The following is a 22404-nucleotide window of genomic DNA, read 5'->3' on the forward strand; positions in this document are numbered from 1 at the left end:
TATAGTTTTTGATTAGCTGTCTCGTTACTCTTTGGGAGCTCATCGCCTGCATTTTTCCAGTTATTCTTGCATTCCCATACGACGTCATTAAAACTGTGTCATTTTATGTGTCATTTCTTCTGAGAATTGCAAATGGGTCTTTGGTTTAATTTTAGCCAATGTCATTAATTTACGTCATGCTCCTAGGGGCCTCGGAGCCAGGGCCATAAGTCTCTTCTATAATTCTTCTCCCATTAGTAGCAGAAGCATGGTGAAAGTGACCCACCATAATGAGATCCATCTGCCAGAAAGAAAAAAAAAAAAACATCCTATGAATTGTTCTCCCTGACACCGGAGCTGTGACAATTTTACGTCTTTCTGTCACAGAAAAGGCCCTCTCTCCTGCTCATTACATTTCAGGGAGGCAATAAAATGCCATTCTGCAGAGGCTTGAGTGCTCTTAGAGGTCCCGTAAATGCATTTCAAGGAATCTGTCATCGAGATGGAGCAAATTCACAAGGCAGGTCCCAATAACAGCTTTCATTTTCAAAGACATTTATACAGCTTTCTGTTACTAGTGTCAATCCATTCTTTTTTAGTTTTAAATGAAAGTAACCTTTTGTAAAGGCGCTAAGTGCTTAGTTTCAAATGTCTCCTATTTTTTATTTTTCCCCCCAAATAGTTGGACTATAACTGCAGCACTTGGGCTTATCCATGCACAGGCCAATAATAATACAACAAAGGTTGAACAGACTGCGGGATTGCCTAATAAACTCTGCATGCAGGGCGTCATCATGCAACTCTTTCTTGGTCTGCTTCTGGTTTGGGTCATGTGGGATAGTGAACCTATCTAGGGTTCAACTACACAGATTAAGGATGAACTACAGGCAAACCGCTATACGCAAAGACTAAAGAGACTAGAGGTAACAGATTAACCTGTCAAAGGATTTGTTTTTTCTGTTCATTCAGTTCTGAGATTTACACAGCTTTGCCACACAGACCAGACCTTATTTTTCCGTTTTCAGTTTGGGTCCTTGCTGCTTCCCCCTCTTCCAATCTTACAGGGGATTTCAGAAGGCTCATAACTAGGTACATTTCGATACCTCTCCAAGCCCATGCCCTGCATTTCCTTCTGGGTGCCCCAGGTTTCAATGCTGCAACTAGTCGACAAAGGTTTTTTGCCAGGAGGGGCGTGTGTTCTGTACCCTTATGTTCCGTGCGTTACATACCCTTTCACCAGTGCGTTACTTAACCCTGTTCCCTGCACTTTGTGTGTCCTATACCCCTGGCCCCTGCACGTTGTATTGCTGATGCCTGCCTCTATGCATTACACACTCTTGCGTCTGTACACTTTTGACCCCAGCCTTCTGTGTGTAGTACCGAACCCTGTACTGCATGCTTTAGGTATCCCTGACCCCTGAAATCTGCATTACAAATCCCTGACCCCTGCACTCTTGCATAAGGCATGCTTGACTCCGTACTGTGACCATTACACACTCCTGATCTCTGCAATCTGTATATTAAATACTCCTGCACTCTGTATGTTACACACCCCTGACCCCTGCACATTGTGTGTTTATATACTTCTGACCCCTGCACTCACTCCTTACACACTCCTGTATTATAGGAGAAGAACTCCGGGTAAACAAGAAAACTTGCCCTTGAAGCTTACTGAAGTTGGGGGGGGGGGGGATGCTGCAGGGACCAGTCTAGCAGGCTGCAAGTTACTGGTGAGTGTATCTTTTTTTTAATTTTCATGCCTAGACAAAAATGAGCACTTTACCCTTACAGTGTTGGGTTAGCTCCACTGCTAGGGTTAAGAATATTTGTGCCCAAAGTTCTTCCTTACATTCTTCCTTTAGAAAATACAGGCAATTAAACCTTGCAGTGTGGGGATATCCTTTAGTAACATTCAACTTAGTGGAATTAAGTTCCAGATTCATGTCTATGATGTCTATGATGTAAGGCAGATGAGGACTGGGTAAAAACCTCTTCCAATCACTTAACAATCCCTCGAGTTAGTAACACCAACAGAATGTGCTTTCTTATCCTTCTCCCTTCTCTTCATGCCACTAAACCTGAAAGATCATCTCAGCCAAACATTCATGATTATGGCTTGCTCTGACATATTCACCAACTGCTGTCATGGAGGAACATTGCTTGGGCAGGTTGCAAATCTTGACTCCATCACTACCGTCCCTCCAACCCTCAACTGGGATAAATGGTACTGATGATGTTTACATGTGGCGCTCTGCTCCCGCCTCTGCATTGGCTTGGCGCAAATGCTTGCCTGGGCTGAACTTCATGTCTGAGGTGCTGGAGAATGGTTAGACTTTAGCTGCACAGTCTATTGCCCTCCTGTGTTTATGGGCACCCAAAAGCAAGCCATCCCAAAGAAGATGTACCATGGAACCTAGCCCTTTTTCTTTTTTTTCCCAACTTTTTTTATGGCACAAAATAGTAAATGATCAATATGCATGTACTGATTTTTTGCTATGAAGCCTGCAGAGCATTTTACGCACAATCAGTGTGTTGTGTGTGCAGTGCAGCGGCAATGCACACACTCTTGCAAACGTTTGTAGTCTCCAGTGACCCATGTGGTTAAATCATATTATTTACTCTGTTGTGGTAAAGTAGAGATCTTTTTGGCTTTGCAATAAATTAATATACAGGTATTTGTTCCCATTGCATACCATACTGAAGTAAACCTTAAAGAGGAACTGAACTATGGAAGCTGTGCCCATAAAAAGTCAGGCAGACGGAAAATAAGTTGGTTGTACTGTATGTGGTCTTGCGGCAGCTGATCTTTCTCTGTTACTGACTTACCATGCCTTATTCTATACGGTGTCTCTCTGGGGAGGAGAGGCAGGGCTTTGCTTCCTCATGTCAGAACCTCCAAGGAGAACAGTGGGGAGCATAGTGTTGACATCACCAGATTTCACGCCAAATCCCCTGAGGTGTTGGAGCATATCAGAGTTGGTGTGGACCAATTATTTTCTGGGCTACTGCATGGTTAGGATGTTGGTAGTTTGGGAACGGGTGCACGGTAAGAGCAAGGTTTGAGCCACTTCTATTGCTGTATTCACATAATTTGTCTCTACGGTATAGAGATGTTTTGATCTAAGAGTTGGAGCAAATTTGCACTTGAACTTGAACTCTGTTCTGACAGTCTTCATTATGTTCATATAAGAGGTCTAGCTCTTTGAGGTTTTTGAAAAAGAAGAAATTTGTTGAGGTCTAGCCTCTTGAGTCTTGCACTGCATGCTATAAGAACACCTCTTAGAACACATTTACACGCTTCCCACCTAATGGCAAGAGAGGAATCATATGTGGCATGACCAGAGAAAGAAAAGTTAAATATTGTCTTTTTGCTATAAGCAGCACAATTTTGATATGGAAGTAAGTTGCCATTGACTCTCCAAATTTATGATTCGATTGGGTTCTTATCTAAGTGTAGGCAACAATATATAGGGGAATGATTAAACCATATCTTGGGTCTGAAGGTAATTTTAGGTTGAGCTTTCAGGATGGTCTGTGTGGTGAAAGTAAAATCAGTTCTACTATGCCTCTTGTGTTCCAGAAGCAAGTAAAATCTCCATCCTGTTGGTGTAAGGTTCTCAATAGGCCCATAATAAATGAGTTTTTGTTTCAATTTACGAAGGTCGGAAAAGGGGATGTTTGATTTTCCAGAGGAAGAGTCAAATTTAGGGTCAGTGATTAGATTAAAATCCACCACCCAGGACGACGATCCTTTTGGCAAATTTGTCTAGGAGGTTCAGGTATTTGAGGCAAGTATGCAGTATTGAGTAAGTACATATGTGTGTGTGATTATTGCGCAAGGATATTTTCAGAAATAGGTACCTGCAAAGGGGATACATTTTTGAGTCTCCAACTTTATGAAACAGAGGGAGTAGGATGAGGAAGGGAAAGGTTGGGATGCTCTGCGGACTCGCCTGATGACCCCTGGGTACAGAGGTCTTTGTGTCTCTGGAGTTGACAGTGGGACCACTTGTTGCTTCTGCTGCAGGATGACTGACAAATAGTTGTCCTTTTTCTGTTGGATAGAAGACTGGTATATGTGCAATTAAGTTTCATGGGCGAAGGTAGAAAGGTCCAGAGGAGTAATATATCCCATAGGCAATATGCTGAGACCAAAGATGTAGATTAGTTGTAGAGTTGAACGTAGATTATCTTTTAAATGTTTTTTGTTCTTTTACAGGTCCAGACCTAAGCCTGAACGGTTCTTAACAAATGGAGAACTATTTCGAGGAAGAATCATGTAACCTGGACAAAGTCTTAGATGAGTTTGAAAAAAATGAGGGTACAGTATGAAACCTTTTCTTGATATGCCTTCTGTCTCAAAAATATAGGGCACCAATATTGCATGCTTCAGTTTGTGCTTCAGAGAATACTATTTTGAGTATTGGTCTTTAAATCTTGGATTACTAAAAGAAAATGATGGAAGGAGGTGAAAATTAAGTCTTAATGTAAGTGATCCTTATAACTAAGTATACGTAAACTTTTTAAGTGCATGTAAAGGCCTCATTCACACGAGAAAAGGACGGCACGTACAGCTCCGTGCACGGCCGTATGGGGCAGCTCCCGGGAAGTACAGGTGCTGTGTGTCAGTACGCAGCCCCTGTCCTTCTCTATGGGAGTACGCGGCTATACGCCGTCCCATGCTCGCCCCAAGTGCAGGTCCGTAAGGGTGTGGGTGTCCCGGCTCGGACGCAGACCGGATCCGCAGTACGGATAACCACACCCGCACGGACGTTCAGGGCGGGTCAGACTAGGGTGGCGTACTCCCATAAAGAAGGACAGGGGATGCGTACTAATCACACGCAGCACCTGTCCTTCCCTGGAGCCACCCGATACGGCCGTGCACGGAGCTGTACGTGCCAGCCTTTTCTCGTGTGAATGAGGCCTAACAATGAACTTCACGTATTTGCTTAATTGTGGTCTATTGAATATACTATTGGAAGCATTTTGTTATTTCTGATTCATAAGTACAAAAGAAAACTGCTGATCCTGTCATAAATTCAGACTTGTCCTCTGCACTCTTTCTGTGTTATCCCAAGGAGTCTCTTTATCCCTCCTAGTTCTTATGGACTCCAGAATGATTAGCCTTTATGTTGTAGAGATCTGAACATGGTAGTGATTGAGTAGTTTAGCAAAAGACTCTGAGAAGCGCTGAGACCACTCGGTCCACCAAAATGCAGTGTGCTTTCAGCTTTCAACAGGGTTTAAGAGCAGAGTGCATTTCTGGCAGACCAGCAGTTAGTTTTCTGTACCTGTAGGGTCTTTAAAGGGATATTACATGGGAAAGGGTGCATGTATTGCAAAGATGTACTGCACACATTTTTTCTTGCCTTGAAATACGACCCGGTCAGTGGTGGAAAATGTTCCGACATCAATAACCTGTAAAAGGAAGCGGATTCTTACCTCCCCGGAGGATGGCGAGCAAAGTCTTTGCTGTCATGAAGAGCTCTAGAAGCTATTACTATCAAACACTTCTAGGTGTGTCCAATAACATGTCTCCCACGGGCTGCTGTGGTTCCTACCGCAGACACTTATATCGGTACAGGACACAGTAATGACCTGGAATTTGGTGGCACAAGCAACAGACACCGATTCGGAACACGTTGTCCAACATGCCTGGAAGTGTTGGAGAGTAGCGACACCTGGAGATCTTCATGAGAGCAAAGATTCAACACTGTTTGCCGGAGAGGTAAGAATAAACCTTATTTTTCGAGGTATTGTTAAAATATTTTCCACCTTTGATAGAATTACTTAAGAGTTCAACCTTTTCACACTCTCTATCTGCAGCATATTTGGTGATAATTTTCTTACTTGTCTTAGTTTTTCTTTATTTTTCTTCCCTTCTAAGGCCCATCATGAGTTTTAGATTTTATTCGGTTCTTGTGACAGATCTCTACACAAAGAGTCCATGTCTGCTCTCACCCAAGTCCACATTTACATCAGATGCACTTGTAAATGTCAGAAATATACTAGCATTTTGCAAGCCAAGTGCATTAAAAAAGGTCACTGAACTCCAAGGTGAATCCTAATTTACAGAATTCCTCAAGGTATATCATTTAGTATAGTAGACTGACTTGACGCTAATGAGCAAAGCCTGGAAGAGACAGACACAGGGTGACAGACCTTGACTTGTAGGAATACCTAGCTGATTTCTCAGGTGAATTTAGGTTCTTTTTGCAGGAACTGCTGCACCCGCTTTCAATCAAAGCAAAAATGATTGATTTTTTTGGGGGGAGTTTGCAGGGATTACTGGAATATTTTGAAAGGTGTCAAGCATTTCATGATTTGGTCCAGGTCACTGTTACTATTTTTCTTAGCCCTTTTACTTGAGTATACTCAGTGTTACTAGGCAGAATGTATGTAGCATGCAAAGGAACCATCCGCATTATGTATATAGATTTAAAATCCCATGTGTGGAACTCCAGTTTGCTGTTAATAAAATAATCTTAAAACATAACCATAATCTTAACAGATTTACAGCCCTGCATAAAATCAGCATCTCAAAATAGCCTTTATGCCCTAGTGCTGTCTGCTAACTTTTCACTAGAAGGTTTTTCTACAGAAAGCAGTGATTGCCATAATCATACTGTTCTCTTAAAACAACATGAACCTTTTCTGCTGCCCTGATAAATATGCATGAAAATAGCTGAATGACATGCTAAGTGGCTGCAAGCACCATGGAACCAGGGCCGGTGCAAGGATTTTTGCCAACTCAGACGAAGGTGCATTTTGCCGACCCCCCGCCCCCCTCCCCTGGCGCGCATACAGAATACCAGCAGCTATAGAGGAATACAACACATGCCAGCAATAGTACACTATACTATAATGTATTACTGCTGGAATCTGATGTCTTCCTCTATAGATGAAGCCGTTACGGGCGTGAGCCTTCATTTCCTGTCACACAAAGTGTTGCAGGCGGCGCTTTGAGGGGCCTTTTGGGTGTTTTATTGTTGCCCATCCCTCAGTGTGTTACTGCTTGGTGACGTCCCTACCAAACTATCATTCAGATTTCTGACTGCACTTTTTTATAGGTCAGTCACAGAGAAATGAGTCTGACCTATGAAAAGAAGAGGAAAAGTAAAATGTCCAGTCAAATGCTTGTTTTATTGCCTGATCTGTGCCTGAAAGGTGGCTGTTGGCACCTGCTTGCTATGGTTAACTGTCACATTTTTTTTTCCCTTCCACTCTCCTCTTTAGGACATGGCTGGTACATTCCAGAACTAATGACCCTCCTAATAGCTAATGTTATTGCATAATTTTGATTTTGATTGGGATCAGAGGGCTCCCTTCTTCCCTGGTTCCTAAAGTGATTTTGGCCCCTATTAAAAAAACTTCCCTTCAAAAGAAGAACGTTTACACATCTGCTCTCTGCCCGTTCCTGGAATCTTCCTGTCATGAAGAGCTACTACCACCCAAATAATCCAATATTTCAGGTGCATCTCATGCATGGTCCCCCCGCCAAGTGAAGTGGTTCCAGCCATAAGCCCCTATGCCCCTACATAAGGAAACAAGTGCCATAGGGGCCAGCGGATGGAGCCACATTTTAGGAGCAGGCGATTGGAAAGGTGTGTAAAAACATTCTTCTATTGCAGGAAACTTTTTTTTTTTAAGGGAAAATTTGTTTTTAGATAAATAAGAAAGAGATCAGCTTGAAGTAAATCTGATCCCCCCACCTTGGTTTATCTTTAAAGCACCTGAGGATCCACAAAACCAAATTGGAAATATTGACCACAACATCTGTGGTTGAGCACCTGCTTGCCTTCACCCACTCTGTTGAGGCTGACTATAAAATGGTGGTGTTCAGATGATCTCCTGTACCCTCTCCATGGTAGGGCAATATATAGGAAGCAGCAGGAGAGGTGCAGAAAGCACTAATCCACAGAACAGGTGAAACAACAGCAGGGAGATCCTTGCATTGCAGGTCCTCTGGTGCAACTTCCTCTCCAGCAAGAACGGTGAGCAGCACAGTAGTGTCATCACCAAATGTCACCACAAACCTCATGAGACTAGCTCGCCTCATTGATCTCGCCCTGCATATATACTGCAATGAAGCTCAAGGCACAGGAGTGCCTAGGTCCAGGAAGTGCACTGCTATTTTTCAGAAGAATTTCAAGACAAAAGATACCTTTGTAGGGGTACTGCTTGGATATAAATAACATTTCCAGTTGTTCCCTGTCACATAGCAAATCTCTTTTTTTTAAAGTTCAGGTCCACTTTAATATTGCAAAGCCTCCCTCCATTATGAGTTGGTGTGGGTGCAGCTCTCGGAGAGGTAGTGATGCATCTGTAAATGGATTTGCTCTGTGCTCTGCTGGTTCATCTTGGATGAAGCAGTCAGCCCATGTGTTGCCACTGTTTCAATGACCAATAGTAGACAATTATTCCTCTGGAATGGAATTTTTTATTCAGAATCATCCTTGCCATAGTTTGTATATCACGATGTGTGGCACATTTATAAGCATATGTCTTCTGTTTTTGGAACATGTGCTAACATTTAGTGGAGCTTTGGCACTGGGCTCACAGAATACAAGCTACTAACCAATGAGAAGGATGCTAGCTAACGATGTGTTATTAGAAATGGTGATCACTTTACACAAATATTTATAGAAAAGAGAGCAACTATAGTGGGTAAAAATCCTTAAATAATTTACTTCATATATATTATTCCCTTTCTTATTTTTCAGTCCTGGGTATAACTCCTTCAAAATATATCAGAATATATAAGATTCTTCACTTTACACAGATAACATTAATTTGCCCCAGTCTTGCCATGATGTCATGAATCTTGATCTGAATAAAGTTGCCCATAGATGAACAGATATGACAACCTCACATGTTGCTAGCTAGGTTTGCCCAATATTTTGCCCATGTTATGGTAATAAAAAAATCTTGCTGAACATCCATATTAGACGAGCATACTGGCTCAATAGAAGTGGTCATTCAAAGACCCCTGTGCGTTCATGTGACTGCATTTTTTTTAAAATGTTGGGCATATGCTGTTCATTGATGGATAATGGGCAGGTGGTGTAAAATTACCATTGTTGGTTCATAACTCTGTCCCGGGCGATGATTTGTATGAAGGACCTTACCAGTTAATTTTGGGATGATAACAGATCTGCAGCTTTGGATTCCCAGCAACTATTGCTTTCATTGTTTTCTGTGAGGGGTTAAAACAGAACTGCCTCCATTAAAATGATAGTGTTCTAGAACAGAACGACCTGTTCCGTCATTCGTTTAATGTCAGAATAGCAATTAAAGTGCCCTTTTTACATCGCCTGAAAAAGACATAAGTCTATCAAGTTTAAACTTTTCTTAACTGCTCAGAAGAACACGACCGTAACCTCAAGTGACACGGCTGTCAGATTACTAGAAGAATTTGAGAGGAACTAAAATTCCTAGGTATGCATAATTACTAGATCGGCTTATTATCTCAAAAGGGTCAGAACATTTTACTGATGGGACAGTTCTTAGAACAGGTAGTGAAGGGGAACAGCAGTAATTTTGCAATACAAGCACATTTCACCATATTTTCTGGTCTTTAAATATGCTGCAGGTACAGAAAAATACGTGTTGCTCGTTCCAGAAATCCAGTGAGCTCCAAATTTCCTGTAATGAGCTGACAAAGTTGCCACTGCTGCACTGAAATCACAAGTGGCGTTGTCAGCCATGTCTGAGTTCCCTCCTGCCATGGACTATAAAACACTTCCCTTTCTCTTTAGCGCCATAACATGGGGGGTGTAAGAACCCAAGCAGGGCTGACAATTCTGTATGGGATTTCATCACAGCAGAGGCAGCATTGTCGGGTCACTACATGAAGTTGGCAGCTCTCTGGGTCTATTGCAGTAAAGTGGGTGTTTTTACCTTGACATGCAACTCTTTGCATCTAACACTTCCCACTCCAGCAAAAAGTATAAATCCATTAACATGACGGCTAAATCTAAAAACAAATAATACAAAATTATCTTTCAAATGCATCCTAAATTTAATTACTGATACAAGTGTGTTTTATCAGTCGCCGAGTGTTGTGCTTCGTTTGGGGCTTTGGAGGCAATAAAGAGTAATTTCAGACTGCTGCAAGAAACATTATTATTCACTTCAGTGGATTCAGTCAGACCTTTTCTGTTTTCCTGTCAAAAAGCCGTAGCAAAATTTTGGTGTACCTGTCCTGAGAGAGATACGGGGGGCTGCAATTGGCTGAGTGAAATTGGTACTTTTCAGTCACATATCTGGAACACGTATGCAGTAAATGAGTGTAAAAAAATGTCAATTATTCTGGGTCAGCTACCGCACTTAAAGTCAAAGCATCAGCCGACAGCCAGGGTATCCTGAAACTAGTATTCTGTAGTTGTAAACTCAATGGCAGTCGCTATTGTTGTAGCTTCAAAAGTAATTTTCAATCTTTTGACATTTGCAGCTTTTGTTAAAATAATACCTGTTGACCCTGCCATTTAGGGTCCATTTTTTAAAATGCTCTTCGTGTTATGGGGTGACAGTGAGCGGCTCCTGTCTCCAATTCACATTGTTACCATTCAGAATCTTGTTCTGAGCAATTACTAGCAGCTATTGCTGGAGCACATGTACAGATGGAGGTATTGGCTGCAAAGAGCTTGGAGGTAAATCCGCAGCAATGAAGATGAAAAAATTGTGAAAATTGTATTTTTAAAGAGAACATGGCAATGGTTCAATACACGGTGGTATAGAAAACTAAATTTCATGCAGTTAGGGTTCATATGTACTTTACTGAACACAGAGTATGCTTTTTATTTGCAGCTCTAGGAATTTCAGATATTTGTTAATTGGAGAAACTTGTGTAGTTCTTATTATTTCTAACTCTTTTAATTGGGTTTAAGTACTATATTTAAATCTCAGTTTATCATTTGGTTCTGTTGTTTTCAGATGAGACTGTTTCACCAAGGCTTCTGGATGCTAAGTGGAATCAGATCCTCAATCCACCTTCCCACCGTCTAACCGACAACTCAACCTTAGACAATGTCACCAAGACGATCATTGATATTGAAGCTCACCTTAAAGACCGATCACCCTGCTTGACGCCCAAGACTCCCTGTTCCAATGGAGAGATTGAACGTCTAACCTCAGAGCTTTCCGTCATGGTGGAAGGTATCAACATGGCTGAAGACCAGCTGGCTGACCGCAAAGACCAGCTAGAAAATGTATGCAGTACCACCACTGTGCACTGCGGAGAGGAGTCCATTTTAGCAGATGTTACCATTCATAGTAGCTGTACTAAAATGTCTAATGTGAGCTCATCTCCTTGCAATAGCCCTACAACTATGTCTCTTGATAACTCTAGAAGCATGCAAAGCCAGATTCATGTTATAGACTCAAAGCAGCAACCACAAAACGGTACTGACTGTAAAACAGGGCTTAATGGCTCTGTTGATAATGAAATCAGTGTTTGTGCTACCACGCAGGAACAAAACACTATAAATGTTGGTTCATTCACAGACAATGGTATTGAAGACCAAAAAAGTCCATCCACTGAGTTTTCTCCAGAGTCTGATGGTCTCCAGCTTTCCCCTAGTATACTTTCTGCCCCTAGTGTACAGACTGACAATAAAGATCTCCTCCATCCACCAGATGGTCTAGATGTTTTTAGTGCTGCAACAGTAGATTCCATTTGCAATGAAAAGCAGCAGAAAACCTCCTTTTTGTCTCTAGATAAGCAGCTTGCTAATGAATTTGCATACAAAGCCAATCCAACTGTCCTTGGTCATGATGTCCTATATGATGGTCTTCAAAAGGACTTATCTCCCAAACTCATGGTGGAGCATTTTTCAGAGTCTCTGGTAACCAATGGGGACTTGAATGTGACAAAAGTAAAAGCGAATAAAGAAAAGGACAACCTTTGCCTTGGAAGCGATCAACACAAAGAATTGAGTAATGATGTCTTCTTGGATAGCTCTATTAGTGCTGACGGTGAGGGCAGGAGCCTGCCTAAAGTTGATGGAACAAACTCAGGCATGTCATTGTTCAATGGGTGTGATTCCTATGGAATGCAGAACCCAAATGTAGCTCATAAGCCAAAGAGTTTGCCATCAAAAGAGGATTCTGTGACCGAGGAGAAAGAAATTGAGGAGTGCAAGTCTGAATATTACACCAGTGTTTATGATCAGCAGAGGGAGGATGATGTTGCTGAAGCAAGTGGACTTGTGCTGAACATCAGTGGAGACCAAATGAAGAACAACCTGCATAGCCTTTGTGGCCAGGTTGCATCAGGGCATGGGCAGACCTCATCAAAGCTGGCTGGCAGTATGCAACCTCTTAGCGTCCCCTATGGTGGAGCGCGCCCAAAGCAGCCAACTCATCTAAAGCTGCAGATTCCAAAGCCATTATCTGATATATTAAATATTGACTTGGTTCCCCCCAATGCTGGCTGTGGCTCCAAAAACAAAAATGACCTGTTAAACAAGTCAAATCAGAGTGATAAAATAGTCTCAGAAGCCCTTCATGAAGAAGCTGGTTTACGCAGTCCAGTTACTGATGCAAATGGTGACCTCCTAGGAGATTACAGGGGCCCCAACAGCCCGTGCCTTGCAGTGTCCCCAGATAATGACCTCCTAGCTAGGCAGTATAGAGTTTCTACCTCCAAGCCATTCACAACACTAGGGGAGGTGGCTCCAGTCTGGGTACCTGACTCTCAAGCACCGAACTGCATGAAGTGTGAGGCCAGGTTTACATTTACCAAAAGAAGGCACCACTGCAGAGCATGCGGCAAGGTGAGTGGATATAAAAAATAAGTTGTTTTTGCCTTTTTTTTTCATGGTCTCAGAAAATTAAACCTTTACCTGAATTTTAAAGGCTGCTGTTTTCATGGTGAACTTTTGCTCCTCTCCTTGACATTTCCTCTTTTTAGTCATATGAGATAGGTTTTTCTGCCTCTTACACAACAGAGTTTAGGGGTTACAGGAAGTCTGATGTGAGTTACCTAGGCAGTAACTACTACAAAACTTAAATCTTAGTTCTGGGTATAATTCGCCTTTTAAATACTTCTAATATCTTATGTTGGACGTGTCTGTAGTCTTGTTTTTCTGACTATCCCAGATTATCCCAGTACTTAGTGTAAAATTGGCCTTACAATTTAGTTAAGGGTTCTCTTATACAGTAAACTACATTGGACCACCATTTCTAGACCCCTAACGTAGAAACTCCATATCCAGCCGCTTACTTATCTCAGTATGCAGCCACTACCAGGCAGCAAACGTTCTTTGTTGCTTGTACATGAGCTTCCATACACTTGTGTGGGTCTGAACTCTGTCTTTAGTCTTGAGAGTTTGGCCCTATAGGATGAAAAAGGAAAACATCAGAAACATGTCATGATGTCCAGGACAGAAACGGTCGTCTACTTCAACATAGCTGCAGAGTAAGCCTTTGTTTTTCTTTATACAGAACATCTGTATTTGGTAGAAATTAACAAATATATTTGGAATTCAGTGGCCGGTCAAGGTAACCTAGGAGATAAGGGAGCACATACTTTAATTGATGACAATATAAAAATTCATAAAAGTTGAGTCCACTAGAATTTTTTTAGATTCGTAATCTTTGAATTCATTCCTGTACTGCACCAGTACTCCATGCTCCCTTTTGTCAGTCATCCTTTGGTCCTAAAACACATCTACTGTTGATGTTGGAATACCTTTCTTTCAAAGTTACCTCTTTTTCTTAAATGCAGGTGTTCTGTGCTGCATGTTGCAGCCTCAAGTGCAAGCTTCTATACATGGATAAGAAGGAGGCCAGAGTGTGTGTTATCTGTCATTCTGTGCTTATCAATGGTGAGTTGAGTGTCTGCTATACAGAAGCTAGAAAACGTGTGCCAGTTCCACAACTGGAGAAACTGGGGATACTATAAATAATGATAAACTATTGTAGTGGGTAACGTTTGCAGGAGAGGACAGCAGAGAGTATGACAGCAGGTGCAGGAAACATGAGAAACTATGAAGGTGAGAGTTATGTTGTGCAGGAGAGGAGTGTGGAAGAGATAAAGGATGGCATGCATTGTCCAGGAGAGGAAAACAGAGGGTATGATAGGCATTGGCCAGGAGACAAATGCAGAGGCTATGAGGGGACTGTAGTGTGGCCAGCATCTGGCCAGATTGCATCCCCAAAAGCAGATCACATCCCCTAGACACCATCCCATTATTTTGCATTTCATGCCGTTCTCCCTGCCGTATCATTCCCCCAGATACACACATCCCTCCCGGTAGCTTAACAGTGGGAATCCCCGACCGCTCTCATCTTTCTACTGTCTGAAGGTCCCTCTTTGCAAATGCAAGTTCTGCTCCCCAGCTCTGATGCCTGCCACTTCAATAACCTGTCAGCTGACATCCCCGCACCTCACTGACCCCCCCTCTCCCCCTCGTACACACACATGCTGCCTTTTCAAGTCAGCTCAACATCTTCCAGTCACTCAGTCGGGGGCGCTGGCTGTCGGAATACAATAGCCAGCAGGGGAGAGTCCTCCATCCATCCTGTTAATATGAATGTCGGAATCTAAAGATTTCGGGTGAAGGGGAAAAACTTGTAATGCCAGCTTTATTTGTGATTTTGTCCCAGGCCATAGTACAGTGTATTTTATTTTGTCAGTCATACATTTTTCTTTTTTTTCCTGATTGCTCTCCTTGTGTATTTTATTTCAGCTCAAGCATGGGAAAACATGCTGAGTGCATCAGTCCAGAGCCCAAACCCAAACAACCCTGCGGAGTACTGCTCCACCATTCCCCCTATGCAGCAGGCCCAGGCATCAGGTGCTCTAAGCTCCCCGCCTCCAACTGTCATGGTGCCTGTAGGAGTCCTGAAGCATCCGGGAACTGAAGGTGAGAATTCCAGCTTCTACAAATGTACGAGGTCTTACAGTAGCCACATTTGTAAAAATAGTTAACTTGTAACTAGTCTAGGGCTGAAACAGCTAATCGATAATGAGAATCATTGTCAACGTTTCTCATTACCAATTAGTTGATTCGATTGGTTGAATCTGCCGCCGCCACTCAGGCAGCGGGGACACAGAGCACTGCAGCTGGCACCAGCAGGGAAGGTGTTAAGTTTTCTTTATTTTATTCGGAAAAAAAAAAAGATTGGCCAGCTGATCGATTTCTGAAAATAATTGTTAGTTGCAGCCCTAAACTAGTCATCTTAAAACGGCTTCCACATTACTTACTAACAAGTTATAACACTCAGAGTTAAAGTTGATTACGTATTGTCTGAGGATTTTGTTCTTGTTGAGAGGGGAGAACATTCCTGCAGCTCTTGTGATTCCAGCCTCCCTGTAAGGTGTGTCACTTCCTCGGATTCCATTCTTTCCCCAGAGGCTTTTCACTGCTCCATATCATTGTTTGTATTTGTCGTCTGGAACTCCTTACTTGTACTGCCAGTAAAATTACTTTCTCCAGCACAGGTGCTTCAGTAAAAATCTTATCCTAAAAAGGGGAACTCTAGTTGATTTGCTATGTCTGTGTGGAGACGCACACAGCTTACTAGCACACACAAGGGTGACTGCATAGCACTCTGCTTGAGAAAGGAGTCACTCTAAAACAGGAAGTCAGGACCAGTGCTCAGGAGACCAGCGGATTCTGCAGGGAACTAAAACTTTTAAACATCAAGAAGCAGAATCCATTGTAAGTGACTTCGCTTACATTTGAAATAGCTTTAAATCCTTTTGACTTTAATATCATTCAAATTATGTTCTGTTCTTTGTTTGGGTCTGTAATAGAAAATTTAGCGCAAGCTAGCTTTTACATACCATGAACCTCCACCAAAGAGTAAGTCTGTCTCTAGTAGAAGATATAGACCGAGCTAACCATAGATTGTTTCAGTCCAACTGTTTTGACTAATGCAGGGGTGGAGAAATGAATATGGTATTCAGGTGCCAGCAGGATTTTTTTTTTTTTAGGAGCCAGCTCTATTGACAGCAGCTAGAAAGAAACGCAAAAGTTAGGCACCTTCTGTAATTTTTAAGGAGCATTGGCGACCTGGCTCCTGGGATTAACCAGCCCTGGACTAATGACAATTTTTTTCTGTCCAGTCAGTCCTGATATCTTTCGCAGCTCTGTCAGACAACACAACAAGCTTGATGACCTGACATTTCTCTGCTGCAGTTAGAGAATTACAGCTAGGTCACCTCCCTGTAACTGGAAAATGAAGCATCATGTGCTCATCCCTCTGCTGTCTCCTCCATGAGCAGGTTCCTTGTCCGTCATCAGGAATGTAGCACAGCTGTGCTTCCCACTACCTTATCCAGTCTGATCTTAAAGTAAAATCTCTGGTGATCTGTAAGAACTAGTGTTCTCATTGCACGATTTTCCCATCTATTCCTGTAACTGGTGAAAAAAAGTGCAATTTTATTTCACTTTTAGTGATATCATTCACCAGGCGATAGAGGGTGAATCTCGCGAACGGGGACACAAACAGCAATAGAAAACCTGACAGTTGTTCTAATCCCTCCCCACTCTATCCAAAATAAAATAATTTAAAAAAAGTTTTGGCTTTAGTTGCACTTTAAGGAGAATTGATATTTCTTGCATAATGGGATTTTACTGTAGGAAAAAGATGAAAATAGTCACCGAACAAAATGTAAATGGTCATGCTGTCTTCGTAGGTTCACAGTCCAGAGAGCAGAGGCGAGTCTGGTTTGCTGATGGTATCTTACCTAACGGAGAGGCCGCGGATGGAGGGAAGGCAAGTGCAGAACCTGCTGGAAACTTGGCGGTTGAGAATGATGCCAACAAATCCACCCCCGGTAACTCCCCGTCTTCAGAGGTAAGATGAAGTTATATGGCAGCTGCAAGAGTGGTGCTTAGTTTCCTGCTAAACTGTTGATGGGTTGAATGTTCTGCATACAAGCTATGTAATACCTAGTTGTGCGTGTAGGGTTTCCACTTGGCCTTCCAGCATAATCTTTGGGCTCCCCAGATTGTTGGAAAAGACAGTCAATTGTATGTAGAGGATATATAACTAAGTTCTTGTCTGTTTCTATGTAACAGTGTAAACACAACTCATCTAAAATTGCTGAATTGCTGAAACCCGGAAGGAGGCCTGGTTTTCTGTGTGTAAGTTGTAAATGGAAATCCCAGTGTGACATTAAAGTGGAACTTGGTCTTTTCCTTCGTGGGGAGGATTTCCCCAACTAACTGATTTGGTGCCGGAACGGCCTGGATCGCATCCTGGCCTGCTCCATGCACTATTTTTTCTGACCGGAATGCAGGCATTCATGTGCCATGCGTTTGGGTGCTGACCATCGCACTGTGGCCGGGGGGCGTGGCTGCGGTGCCAATTACTTCAATGCACCCCCATGCCCCCTCCTGCCCCTGAACGCAGGGAGCCAGCCAGGATGCGATCCAGTGCATTCTGGCACCAAATCAGGCCGGAACGCACTATTTGTGGTGTGAACTAGCCCTTAGTCCTGTTGACCATTTTCCCCGGTACAAAATGTGATGGTAAAGCAAAATTATTGAGCCGTCGCAAGAAAGTGAGGGGAAATCTGTTCTGGTGACAACTAATTATGGGATATTCACTTTGAAGAAATCTCCTCTTACTTTCTGCTCTGTCTCTTGGACAAGAAGTAAAGGGAAATATCCCGGACAGGACGCAGAAAGCAAAAAAGTTTTTAGTGGGGTAGCGAAGCGATTTTTTCTGTCTGAATGAATCACAAACTATTCTAATGTTCTTGGTTTCATTTTTGTGTTTACATTGCAGGCTGAGAATATTTCTGGATTCTGTGGCAGTATAACACAGGTGGGCAGTGCAATGAACCTTATCCCAGAGGACGGTCTTCCCCCTATACTCATCTCCACTGGAGTCAAAGGAGGTAGTTTTTTTTTTCTTGAAGTATTAAGCTTTGAACCTACACATTGTAGCCAGTGAGAAAAAATCTTTTGCTTTTCTGACTACAGTAAATTGAAAACTAATTTCACACTGCAGTACATTAAACAAGCCTGCAAGTTTCCTCTTCACACCCATCTTTGAAATGAACCATGAGTAAAAACCATTTGTTAATTTCATAGTTGGGCTTCATGAGGACGCTAGCAGGCTGGTTTAATGTAGTGCAAAGTTAAACTATAATGTGAAAGTATTGCAACTTGTGGCAAGCAGTTTTTCATTTGCAGTGATTGTTTTCTGTCATTCGTTTGTAGATAGTGGAAGCCATTTGAGGGTTTTATGGTGGAATTGCATCTTCTGATACCTACAACTGAGACACGCATGCCTAGTCTCACAAATGGCTTATCATGCTCAATTAACATAATCTTCTTCAGTATTTGAACGACGTTCAATGACGTAATGGTCATTGCAGTTCTTCCTGACCCCAGACCATGCTTGCTGGTTATCCATGAATAGGTTTAGTTTTGTCATGTTGAGGGAAGTCTTATTTAATTCTACATATAGCCAAACTTGGGTTCTCTGCTGATCTCTAAACACTTGTGCTTTAAAAATACAGTGTACATGCTTCCCTTCTGCATAAAAAAATCATCTATGAAAGTTGCATCTGCTTCCAGTTCAGGAAAGTGCAGAATACTTGCCTTACCTCCCTAATACATGTAATGAACTTGTGACAAAAATTATGGGTATCTTTCTTCTGACGTTGCCTCTGACCTGACCTGTTTAAGTTTTTTTTTAACAATCTTACATATTGTCTAAAGGCAGCAATGGCTGAGTTGTTATTTTTTGCTACTTCGATTTCCCTTTTTGCTGGGTTGTCATGCAATACAACCAGTTTATTTGTTTGACATTAATACCTATCCCTAATCACCGTGCACTTTTAAAAACCTTATTTAATAAGCCATGTACTGTATATACTTAATGCAGTTAATGTGTCTCCTGACATATGCCTAGGTTGAAAATATTTCTTTTATAGGTTTTAAAGGAGAACTATGGGGTCGGGGCTTTTCCCCATAGTACTCCTTGGGCTCACGGGAGAACACAAACCAATGTTCTCCCGTCACCCAAAGCTCAGTATACCGCGAGCTGTACTGAGACGCCGCAGCCGGGACGGATACCGACAATACTGTCTGGATCCACCCAGCTGCGGGATTGACAGCTGGCTCTGCCTATCTAGAGGCAGAGCCAGCTTTGCCCGCCCCCTTCCCCTGTCTGTTCCGCCAGGCAGTGCTGGAGGATCAGACAGGGGAGGGGGGGAATCCCTGCAGGGAGCCGTGAGTGAAAGTCACGGCTCTCTGCAGGGATAGATCGAGAGGTGAGCTTACGCAGGTATGTGTTCGCTCACTTCCGGATCTACTGAGCCGACCTGTGACAGTTTCATTGTCACAGGTCAGCTCAGATTATGAGGCTGAGTGAAAAATCACTCGCCTCATAATTCTACTTTTAATAATATGCACATCCAGTCCACACACTATACTTTGGTTTACACACATTTCTTTATTATTTTGTTTTTATACAGATTCTGTGAATAGTCCAGCAGCTCTGCTGTTTGATACTCTCTGTATCATTCTTTTACTTTAATAAAGGGATTAAAAAAATACCTGCTAGCTTTGGTAACTCTCTTTAATGGCATCATTTCATTTTAACATATCACTGTTTGGTTCTTCATTTAATCTATTTGTGGCTTATTTCTGCTCTATATTTCAGTTCTTTATGCAGTTAATAGAAATACAACCTTTCATGGTTTACATATGTCACTGTATAAAGGCATATGATTTTAAATATTTTGTCTGCATATCATTAACTGTAGTCTTATGTTTTACTGGCTGTTACTGTCAGAGCTCAAAGGGAGCAGTGAGCCTCCTGACAGCCCCTGGGCCTAGCAATTGGCCACTAGGCCTGAGCAATTGCATCATGGGAGGATATCACATGCTCCCCATATTTGAAAGCATTTGATATTCTACAGTGGCTGTCATATTAAGAGGAGCAATGGGGGATCGCTGGATTGGTGAGTGAAAGGTAGTTGGGGGGCCTAAATGGGGAAAGGGATTAAAGTCTCTGAGCTTAACCTAATAAACATTTGAGAAGGACCCTAGAGCTCACCCACTGGTCTGGAAATGGCAGATATGAAATATTAATTTTACATTATTTATTTACCTGACTAAGTGAATTGTTTTTAATTTAATATTTTAGCCCTGAACATAATTAAGCTATATATATATATATATAGATAGATAGATAGATATCTATATAGATAGATATCTATATATAATGCAAAACTCTCTACATTCTCTTTTAGTTGTATTCTTGGATCTTCGTTTAAAACATAGTTGATGTTGAGCTCAAATACTCATGATTTCCCTTAAATTTATCTCCCAGATTATGCAGTTGAAGAGCGTCCCTCCCAGATGTCGGTCATGCAGCAGCTGGAGGATGGTGGTCCTGATCCGTTGGTCTTCGTCCTAAATGCAAATCTTTTAGCAATGGTGAAGATTGTGAATTGTACGTGTTTTGTTGTTTAGTCTGTGGAATTTACCAGCCTTTCTTTTTGCACAGTGCGGCTGTGTTTTACACATGTTATGATGTTTTAATAACAAGTTTACTTTTAATACTATTGTGCATAAACATTGTCACTTTCATTTCATCTCATTCTTGTGAAGGAGTCATTTTCAATTTGTCACCACTGCTTAGAGTTAGAAGTATGGAGCTTGTGGAGTCCTTCAGAAAACATGGCATTGGTTAAATTGTATGTAAACCCTAACAATTAACTTTGCTCCCATTAGGTCTGCTAAATTTATCATCAGAAATGTTGTTATATCTGATAAGTAATGCAGTTGTCAGAAGTGCAGAGCTGTCCTGCGTCCTCTCCACACTTCCTGTGCTATTTGAAAGAGCCCTGCTAGTTTTTTTTTTGGACTACAGAATAATTAGCCTTTATGTTTTAGAGGTCTGAGAGTGGGATTGGTTAGATAGTTTAGCAAAAGGCGACAATACTCAGTCCAAAAATGCCGTGTGTTGTCAGCTTGCAACAGGGCTTAAGAACTGAGTGCATTTGTGGCAGACCAGCAGGCATTTTTCAGTACTTGCAGGGTTTTTTAAAGGGATAAAAGACAGGAAAATGTGCGTTTGTTGCAGATATGTACTGCATTGTTGTGTCCTTGACACATGCTTTCATACCGAAATTAAAAGTGACAGTTATAGCCACTAAACTAGCAAAGGTCGTGATGACCATTATTCATCCCGACCAAGCTGGGTTCATGCCAGATAAATCTTCCGCTGTAAATTTTCTCAGGGTGTTCCTCAATCTTAAAGTACCAATAGACTACCCTTGCAATAGAGCCCTGCTGTTATTAAATGCCACACATGAATTTGACAGTGTGCATTTAAAATATCTGTGGGCTGTACTTGTTATATTCATATTCCGAACACACTTTATGCAGTGCATTAAGCATCTGTACACTGCTCCCATGGCACATGTTTGAGTCCCCAGCAGGAATGCCCACTATCGCCTATAATATTTGCCCTTGTCTTGAGCCATCAGCAATACTGATTAGACACGCTCCTCACATAGTGCTTATTGAGAGAGGTGCGGGTGAGGAGAAAATAGCCACTTATGCCGATGACACCTTTTCTCTCAGATACTATCACAAATGCTGTCCCTTATTAAACACTTTGTTCTCTTCTTCGGGTTACATGTTAGTAGGGATATCAGTTCCTCTTCCTACTTATCCCCTCTTAGCCCTGCTTTTTGGCCCATTTTTACATATCAAAGTGGTCTCTAAACTTCGATGCTTTGGTATGCAAATGTCAAAATGTTTTACTGATTACATCTCTTTAAACCTAACTCCATTGCTAAATAGATTTACATGTACCAGGATTTACCAGGTACAACCTGGTGTATGCTCCTGCTTTCCATGGTGGGCAGGGTCAACTTAAGATGGGTTGGATGCTACAGTTACTTTACCTTAATTCTCCATTATGCATGCCATTGACACTGTTTAAACAAGGTAACAGCATATTTTGCAATCTTTTATATGGAAGAAAAAAATCCCCCAAAAATAAATTGGAAGATTGGGTTTGAGTGATGTAGTCTAAAGCAGCCTTTTGTCAACCACTGGTGTGCCTCCTGGCCTCCGCATGGGTGCTACAAAGGTTTGTGGCAGTGGACCTGTAATGTGAAGGGGCCTCCTGGTGTGAAGTGGGGGGACTCTGATATGAACGTGGGGCTCATGATGTGAAGGGGGCTACTGATGCAAAGGGTGACTGATGTGAAGGGAAAAATCTTGATTTGATTGTGCACATCGATGTGAAGAGGGAAACACTTCTTTGGGTGTTTTTGCATGGGGTGGCATTTTAGACTGGGGTGCCTTGAGATTTTGTATACTGTTAAAGGGTGCCATGACTAGAAAAAGGTTGGGAAATGCTGGTCTAAGGGGTCAAGGAGTATGGAAGTTAAAGAAAAAAAAAAAAAGCTACCAGATTTCTGGTGTCGAAAAAAAA

The 22404-nt window shown here is 42.0% G+C and overlaps 1 protein-coding gene across 1 annotated transcript in view; it reads left to right on the plus strand.

The window, feature by feature from the left end:
- The window catches only part of ZFYVE9 (zinc finger FYVE-type containing 9), a 56019-nt gene that overhangs the window by 19715 nt on the left and 13900 nt on the right, over nucleotides 1-22404 (plus strand). The window contains exons 2-8 of the mRNA XM_018552457.1: nucleotides 4199-4300; nucleotides 10915-12755; nucleotides 13709-13808; nucleotides 14673-14849; nucleotides 16628-16788; nucleotides 17725-17836; nucleotides 20284-20406. Coding sequence (XP_018407959.1) covers nucleotides 4231-4300; nucleotides 10915-12755; nucleotides 13709-13808; nucleotides 14673-14849; nucleotides 16628-16788; nucleotides 17725-17836; nucleotides 20284-20406 — 2584 coding nt within the window. The 5' untranslated portion in view covers nucleotides 4199-4230. The remainder of the gene's footprint in view (nucleotides 1-4198; nucleotides 4301-10914; nucleotides 12756-13708; nucleotides 13809-14672; nucleotides 14850-16627; nucleotides 16789-17724; nucleotides 17837-20283; nucleotides 20407-22404) is intronic.

This window comes from Nanorana parkeri, unplaced genomic scaffold, assembly GCF_000935625.1.
Source record: "Nanorana parkeri isolate BGI_ZX_2015 unplaced genomic scaffold, ASM93562v1 scaffold89, whole genome shotgun sequence".
In the NCBI taxonomy this organism is placed as follows: domain Eukaryota; kingdom Metazoa; phylum Chordata; class Amphibia; order Anura; family Dicroglossidae; genus Nanorana; species Nanorana parkeri.